The sequence below is a fragment of the Dipodomys spectabilis genome, unplaced genomic scaffold (genome assembly GCF_019054845.1).
Source record: "Dipodomys spectabilis isolate Male_0828 unplaced genomic scaffold, ASM1905484v1 ptg000004l, whole genome shotgun sequence".
Taxonomy (NCBI): Eukaryota; Metazoa; Chordata; class Mammalia; order Rodentia; family Heteromyidae; genus Dipodomys; species Dipodomys spectabilis.
The window spans coordinates 1,420,703-1,429,195 of NW_024870681.1; the positions used below are offsets into that span (position 1 = coordinate 1,420,703).

Here is an 8,493-nt window from a genome sequence, read left to right on the forward strand (position 1 = left end):
CCAATAGAAAAGCTGGACTTAAAAGTTTGGTGTGCAAAAAGTCCAAAGACCATAATGGTTCGGGTCCTTTTGGAAAACCAGTGTAGGGCTAAATGGAAGAAGGGAATCCACCTTACGACGAGTCTCCACCCCTCCTTACCCCGCCCCCCCCCAAAAAAAAGTGTAGGAGGGAACTGATGAGAACAGTAGCCAGCTCAGGTTAGCTAACAGGAGGAATTTCTCCTATGAGAAATTTGTTAGAAAAAGATATGATCTTGGAGGCTGCAGTTGTAGCCGAGTAACTGGCCTTGAGCTAAGATCCAATGCCCAAAGCCTCTGATTCTAGTCAGTGTGCCTCTAGGAGATAAAACCACTTTTTTTTTTTTTTTTTTGGTCGGTCGTGGGGCTTGAACTCTGGGCCTGGGCGCTGTCCCTCAGCTCTTCAGCTCAAGGCGAGCGTTCTACCACTTGAGCTACAGCACCACTTCCGGTTTTCCGGTGGTTTATTGGAGATAGGAGTCTCACGGTCTCTCCTGCCCGGGCTGGCTTTGAACCACGATCCTCAGATCTCAGCCTCCTGAGTAGCTAGGATTACAGGCATGAGCCACCAGCGCCCAGCGATAAAACCACTTTTTAAAGAGATGATCATCCAAGGCCAGAAGTGGAAAGGGAACTGGTATTGAGATTCCTCCCAAATCATTCTGTCTTCAGGGAGCATTCTACTTGCCAGGCTTCATTGCCCTCAGCATGGGTCTATAAGAAGAGTTCGGGCCCAACTCTGAACTCTGAGTTCACATTTAACAGCATTTGATAGGTGACAAAAAACTGTCTCATACTCTATGCGTGTGTGTGGGGTGGGGTGGGGGGGGCTTGAACTCTGGGCCTGGGCCCTGTCCCTCAGCTCTTCAGCTCAAGGTGAGCGCTCTACAACTTGAGCCACAGAGCTACCTCCAGTTTTCCGGTGGTTTATTGGAGATAAGCGTCTCACAGTTTTTCCTGCCCAGGCTGGCTTTGAACTGTAATCCTCAGATCTCAGCCTCCTGAGTAGCTAGGATTACAGGCATGAGCCACCAGCGCCTGCCAAAACTATCTCATACTTTGATTATCTTGAAGAAAGTTCCTGTTCTGGCTAGATAACCCTTCTAACTGGCCACCTCTTCCACTCCTTCTCCCTCCCACAGCTCACAGGACTAAGGACCAAAGGCACTTCTGGGCAACTGAGATCCTGTATCTCTACCCCAGCGATGAGCCGACGTGTGGTTCGGCAGAGCAAATTCCGCCATGTGTTTGGCCAGGCAGCAAAGGCCGACCAGGCCTATGAGGACATCCGGGTGTCCAAGGTCACATGGGACAGCTCCTTCTGTGCTGTGAACCCCAAATTCCTGGCTATTATTGTGGAGGCTGGAGGTGGTGGTGCCTTCATTGTCCTGCCTTTGGCCAAGGTAGAGGATGATGGGAGGTAAATAAGTGGGAGGGCACTGGTCTGGGGACCCTGGGGACTCCTGACAGCAGCCTAAATTTTCACCTGGGCCTATTCATCAGATAGGAGGGCATTTGTGTGGATTGGCTGCCCCCTATTCCTGAAGCCCTCCAGGACCAGTGGGGATGGTCCCTTACCCCATCCTAAGCAGCAGTGTCACTGTGACTACTGTGACCTAGGCCCTCCACCTCTATGCAGCACCTTGCTTCTAGTAGGGATCAGGATGGGAATTAGGTAATAGGGATGGTCAAGATGCAGCAGAACGAAGATTTAGCGGGATTCTGTCCCTGTCTCTTCTAAAATCACAGTCCCTCATGTTCTGGGGCTGGAGATCCTCCTTCCTCAGCTCTGGATGCTTATTTGATTAAATCACATCCTAGAGCAGCACACTTAAGAACAGAGTCAGACTCTATCCAAAGCATTCCTGACTCCTCCCACTTTGGTTCTGGCAATGGAGTAGAATGAGAGTAAAGGGCAAAGACATAACATTTAAGACTAGAGCCCTCCCTGCCCTAGGGAAGGGGGGGGGCAGGCAATGACTGTCACTTTTATAAAGCAACCTGAAGACTCTACACCCAGGATGGACACCCAAAGGTATGACCTTGACTGGGATTCTGGCCCCTATTCTGGGGAAAGGGGGGGGGGGAGGCACAGTAGCAAGGTCAAGAAAAGACCTGACAATAGCCTGTGACTCACCCAGGACAATGCAGACACTATCCAGAGACAGCATCCCCAAGGCTCAAATTTCAGCTAGAGCCACCTCCTCCCTGAGTATGACTGCCATTTCAATGCTTGGTGGCTACCCTTCTCCCCTACTGCCTGGTCTACATCAATGCCAGTCCCTGCAAAGGCCGCAGAGCCTCTACAAGCAGTCAATGAAGACCCAAAGAGTTGAATTCTCAGCCCCTACTAAGGAATAATAGGCTTTAGGATTTCCTATTTCTGTGCTTCCAAGGTAAAGCCAGTGACAAAAGAGAGACTTGCTGGAGCTGGTTAGTATTGAGTTTTACCTCATATTGGTTTCTTCCACTAGAGGCTTTCCACAGACAGGTTCAAGAACAGTCTTCTCACATGGACATGGACTGTGGTGGACAGCCAGAGTCCTAGTACTTGGGAGGCGATAGCAGGAGGATTACAGGTTTGAGGCTAGCTACAGAGAGTGCCGAAAGAAAGAAAGAAAGAAAGAAAAGAAAGAAAGGAAGGAAGGAAGGAAAAAGAAAAGCCTTTTCCATATACATGTCTTTTCAAAAGCACTAGAGTGAAAGTTTATCTGGATTCTTTACTAGACTCTTATTGTGGGCCCTGGCTTGCTTCTCAGATTCCCTAATAGAAATTATTTCAACTTTTTACCTTTAGACACACTCAGAGTAAACTTTAGGGTTAAAACTTTGGGATAAGAGGTTAAGAGTCATGTCTGCAAACAGAAGACAAATTATACTTAATTGATACATAACAAACCTACTCTCCATTTCAAAAACACACACAGGATGAATGAGTGAATGTAGCTCAATGGCAGAATGCTAGTATGTGTGAGGCCCTGGGTTAGATCTGTAGTGTGAGGGCGCGCGTGCACGCGCACACACACACTCACAGAGATGACACACAGGAGCATGGCTCCATATCTCCCTCTCTGATCCTTCCAGACAGGACGAGTGGATAAGAACTACCCACTGGTTACTGGACACACTGCCCCTGTGTTGGACATCGACTGGTGCCCCCACAATGACAATGTTATCGCCAGTGCCTCGGATGACACCACCATCATGGTAGGAGCCAGGTGGATGCTGTTAAAGTTGGGTAGAATAAATATGGACAGCTGTCTCACCTGTGCTGAGCAAAGTGCTAGGAAATAGAGTCCCAGAGTCCTGACCTGCCCTGCCCATTAACCAGGCTATTTTTAACTCCATGCCTATTCCCTCCCAGGATCCACTGCTAAGGGCTAATTATAGCCATGGATAACTTGGGGCCCAAAGAGCAGGGGGACAATGCCTGCTGGAGTGAATGGGAAGGTCTCTGGAAAGCTGGCAGTGCCTCCTCTGGTTCCTAGCTGCTTCTGCCCTAGGCAGACACTACTAGATCTTGCCCTGTATTTGATCCTTACCACTTGAGAGAGCCAATAGAGCTAAGGAGTAGAGATGGAGGGTAGAGAGGAATAAAGAGCTGGTTCCTTATCCTACATACACTTTGCCTTTTTGTCCCATCCAGGTGTGGCAGATCCCAGATTATACTCCTGTGCGCAACATTACAGAACCTATTATCACACTTGAAGGCCACTCCAAGCGAGTGGGCATCCTCTCCTGGCATCCTATTGCCAGGAATGTCCTGCTTAGTGCAGGTATGAGAGCTTAGGGAAGGTCTCTACTGTAGGCGAAGGTGGGGGTGGCAAAGGCGGGGCCCAGGTGACCATATCTGGCCACTCTGGATAGGTGGTGATAATGTGATCATCATCTGGAATGTGGGTACTGGAGAGGTGCTGCTGAGCCTGGAGGACCTGCATCCGGACCTCATCCACAGTGTTTGCTGGAACAACAACGGTACCCTGCTAGCCACCACCTGCAAAGACAAGACTCTGCGCATCATCGATCCTCGAAAAGGCCAAGTGGTGGCGGTGAGTACCTAATCACTGCCTACAAGCCCTTCCCTGGTGACCAGCTGCTAGCACTCCATATACCACAGCCAGCAGAGCCCCTGGTCCAGCTTTCACCAGTCCTATTCCTACTCCAGAGCTCAGTCTTGGCTCGACACAAGTCTCTGCAACCCCAATCCCAGCCCTAAGAAAAAGTCTCCAGCCTGCAATTCTCTGCCCTGCTCCTGTTTCCCTCCCTTAGCATCCTCTCCCCCCTCACCTCCTTTCCTCTCCTTTCACCTCTCCTGAAGCAGAGAGGTCTGTTTGCTTTGAGATTGAGGAGGGGAGACCCTGGAAATTCCGTCTCCCATCAGAACCTGCATGAAAACTGAGCTCCCGGACCCTCCCCTCTCAGAGGGCATCCAGCGCCATCCTCCTGGGTTTAGGGTCTGACCACTGGTTGGCGGGCTTCCCGCTCTTGTTGACCCCTCTGGGCGGGACTGGGCAACCCCAGCTGAGTGTTCTGGGCGGGCGGCGGCCCCGGCTTGACTCGCCATCAGTCTAACCTGGGGTGCCGAGCACGAGCATGTCTGCGTGGAGCGCGCGCGGGTGGAGCGGCAGGAGGCGGACGGCCCGCAGGCGGGCGCTCTAACCCACTCACCCCGTGAGCAGGAGCGAGCCCGGCCTCACGAGGGCGCCCGCCCGCTGCGGGCGGTCTTCACCGCAGACGGGAAGCTGCTCAGCACCGGCTTCAGCAGGATGAGTGAGCGGCAAGTCGCGCTCTGGGACCCGGTAGGCCAGGCCGCGCCAGGCGCGCTCGCTCGCTCGCTTCCTCCTTCCTTCGCTGGGTCGGCCAGGAGCGCCCTCCCCGAGGGCCGTGACCCGCACCCAGGACACCAGAGAGGAGAAGCCAGACGACCTCACCTGCTCTAGGGATCGGCCTTTGAGGGCGCTTGAGGGCTTGGGGTCTGTGGACAGCCGTGCGTCTTGGCCCAGATGTTCTCCAGGCCAGAGGCCAGCCATTGCCTCCCCTTCCCAACCCCACCCCCGCCCAAAACATGCGCAGTGAATTCGTAGGACCCTTTAATATCTCCCTGTCTCCACCCCAGTTTCCCAGACAGCACACGGGTTGCAGACAGCTGGGTGATGCCCCTCCCTTCTCCCCCTCCCCCAGGAGAGGTTTGCGGCCCACGAGGGGATGAGGCCCATGCGGGCTGTCTTCACGCGCCAGGGCCATATCTTCACCACGGGATTCACCCGCATGAGCCAGCGAGAGCTGGGCCTGTGGGACCCGGTAACACAGCTGGAGGCTTGGGGGTGTGTGCCCCGGGGACTGGCATCACGGGAGAGGGGCCAAGCGCCCCCCCCAGGGCGTGCCCACCTGGACAGGGCTGGAGGCTGCTGCTACCTCCGCAGCGCCTGCCATCTCCACACCCTGCCATCTCCACACCCATCCCCCTCTCTGCCGGGTTTTGCTGCGTCGCCTGAAGGAGTTCGCGCTGGCGCCTCCACCTGGTGATGCCGAGTCCCTGGGGGTGGTTTGCGGTGATTGCATGCAGCGGCACAGGGGAGGGAGGTGGGGAACAAGTGGGTGGTGGGCAAGGTGGACAAGTGGACAATGTGCTGGGGTGACATGTCTAAGGGAGGAACCTGTCGCTCTCAAAAGAGCTGCCCCCTGGGTACACATGGAATTTGGGCGCAGGCAGGAAGTAGAGGGGATTCCAGAGGATAAGCAGGCAGATCACACCTCCTGTGCCCGGGCAGAACAACTTCGAGGAGCCAGTGGCACTGCAGGAGATGGACACAAGCAACGGAGTCCTACTGCCCTTCTATGATCCAGACTCCAGCATCGTCTACCTGTGTGGCAAGGTGCGCTGCTCAAGGCCAGGTGGGAGAATGAAGCAGGATAGAGATGTGAGGGCGCAGCCTGGACCCTCTGAATGGACTGGTTTTGCAGGGTGACAGCAGTATCCGGTACTTTGAAATTACCGACGAACCTCCTTTCGTGCATTACCTGAACACATTCAGCAGCAAAGAGCCGCAGCGCGGCATGGGTTTCATGCCCAAGCGGGGGCTGGATGTCAGCAAGTGCGAGATTGCCCGGTCAGCAGCCTTGGTCCCTCCTGCATGCATGCCTCCATCCCATATTCATGTCAGGTCTTTCTTGACCTTTGGGGTTTCCCCAAAGGCACAGGGCTTTGGAAAAGAAAAGATTGAGGTGGGATCAAATCTTTTTTTTTTTTTTTTTTAAGTACCAGCCACTTTAGGCTGACATTCTTTGATGACACACATTGAGAAGTGTTTTGCTTTAGGGACTGATCGTGAATGTAAAGATCAATGCATGTGGTAAAAGTAAGCAAGTGTTGGCCTCCAACCCCTGGGCTATGATGAGAGAACTTAAGGAAGTAGCTCTTCTAGGGTGCTGAGCACCATTTCCTTTCAGGTTCTACAAGCTGCACGAACGGAAGTGTGAACCCATCGTTATGACTGTGCCCCGCAAGGTGAGGATGGGTCGGGGCCCCCAGGAGGAAGGGACTGCGGCAGGCTTGGCACCCCAGCTCACAGGAGTCTGCCTGTTCATCCACTTCCGCAGTCAGACCTGTTCCAGGACGATCTATACCCGGACACTCCAGGCCCAGAGCCAGCCTTGGAAGCAGATGAATGGCTAGCAGGCCAAGATGCCGAGCCTGTGCTCATTTCATTGAAGGATGGCTACGTGCCCCCCAAGCACCGCGAGCTCCGGGTCACCAAGCGCAACATCCTGGACGTGCGACCTCCCTCCGGCCCCCGCCGTAGCCAATCCGCTAGTGACGCCCCCCTGTCGGTGAGATCTTGACCCTCTGTACCCAGACTCAGTCTGCATATCCTCATAATCCTCTGACCTGGCCTCTGTCCTTCACGCCCAATAGCAACACACCCTGGAGACGCTGCTGGAGGAGATTAAGGCCCTACGAGAAAGGGTGCAGGCACAGGAGGAGCGCATCACCGCTTTGGAGAATATGCTGTGCGAATTGGTGGATGGCACTGACTAGCCCGCAGACCCGCAGGCAGGACAGAGTGGGACGCATGGACTCCACCCCACCCTGGGTTTTGGTCTAGGACGCCAGCTCTCACCTGCCTGAGTCCCTGGGTTGGGATTCATCCGGACTAGGAAAGAAATCCCACCCCTCGCCAGACACCTGGACAGAGTGTAGGGGAGATTCACATGTCTGGCAGGGGCCAGGTTGTGCTCAGGAGCTGGCCTAGGAAGGCCTCAGCAATGGTGCTGCATGGCGGGGTGGTATCCACCTCTATTCCTCACCTAGGGCAGGGGAAGTGCTTAGTATTCGCGCGATGCTTGTGCAAGTTAGGAAGTTTGTGCCTCAACCCAAAGGGATGACTTTTCAGTGGGCCTACCCCTGCTGGGGAAAATGAAGGATTTTTCACTCAGCTTACTTGATTAACCCACCCATTCGTGGTAATTCAGACAGATGACAGGTCCCCAGTTCTGCAGACATATGCACAATCCTTTGCCTACGAAGTCCAACCCACTGGTGACACTCAGCAGTTTTAGGCAGTGGGCTCTCCCTTTCCATGGCCAGAGAAGGTGGTTTCCTTGAGATAGTCCCTGCCTAAGAAATCTCAGAACTGGCATGAGGAAACTGGTTCACCCACACCCAGCACGCACAGTGGCCCCTCCCCCCTCCCCCTCTGTGAGGAAAACGATGGAATATTTTACAAAATCTGTGCCTCCTGCATGGGTGAGAATGAGGGAGAGCTCCTAGCCTCTGCAAGTGCTGGGAACCTAGAAAATACAACCCTGGGCTGAGGGCCCACCACCAGACAGCAGTTAAACCCTCAGAGTCAACACACTATGGCTCAACAGGGTCCCAACTCCCACCCACCAGGGGTTCTCCTCCCCCAGTAAAGTCAGGTTAAGAAAATCTTCGTTTTGAAGCCTCTTTTATTTGTGCCTCATAATCAGTCTGGTGCCCCTGGCATCAGGAAAGGGAGTGGGAAGGAAATTTTTGTTGTTGTTGTTGCTCTTTGCTCAGCCTCACTGGCTGAGCAGAAAGGCCAGTACAAGAGGCCATGGACAAGAGTGTGCGGTGGGCCCCTGCCCCTGGCAGGGCCTGTGCTTCTGTGGTGGGTGGGGAGAGCCGGGGGTTAGCACCATTGGATGAAGGGTTAGTCAGCCCCCAGAGCGGGGACAAGGATGCACAACCACAGAGGGCTAGCAGCAGCTGGTGGGAAGGGTAGGTGGTGGTGCCAGGGTCCTCGGCAACCCCTTTGTAGCCAGTTTTGTGTCAAATCTAGTGCTTGCCCCCAGCCCAATACCTTCCCCGCCCCACATACACACTCTTCAAGGCACCACAAAGTAGTCAGGCCTTGCCCAGGCCGGGAGGGGGGGCCACCTTGGACATACAACCTGATCATAAAAATGTGCCTTGAGCATGGGGATTCCAACTTCTGGCTGCCCGAGGAGAAG

At 54.2% G+C, this 8,493-nt stretch overlaps 1 protein-coding gene across 4 annotated transcripts; it reads left to right on the plus strand.

Moving 5' to 3' along the window:
- Positions 1 to 1,150: 1,150 nt before the first annotated feature.
- On the plus strand, positions 1,151 to 7,723 carry Coro6 (coronin 6). 4 transcript variants are annotated; one of them, XM_042692508.1, is made up of 10 exons: positions 1,151 to 1,421; positions 3,103 to 3,225; positions 3,665 to 3,794; positions 3,886 to 4,067; positions 5,200 to 5,319; positions 5,790 to 5,894; positions 5,983 to 6,128; positions 6,469 to 6,526; positions 6,619 to 6,849; positions 6,935 to 7,723. In XM_042692508.1, the coding sequence occupies exons 1-10, from the start codon at positions 1,224 to 1,226 to the stop codon at positions 7,055 to 7,057; spliced, it is 1,416 nt and encodes a 471-aa protein (XP_042548442.1). In that variant the 5' UTR covers positions 1,151 to 1,223; the 3' UTR covers positions 7,058 to 7,723. The 4 variants fall into 4 exon arrangements, with proteins under 4 accessions (XP_042548442.1, XP_042548468.1, XP_042548451.1 ...); XM_042692534.1 differs by lacking the exon at positions 5,200 to 5,319 and adding an exon at positions 4,698 to 4,817 and having other exon boundaries at positions 1,182 to 1,421; XM_042692517.1 differs by lacking the exon at positions 6,935 to 7,723 and having other exon boundaries at positions 1,182 to 1,421; positions 6,623 to 6,777.
- Positions 7,724 to 8,493: the final 770 nt, after the last annotated feature.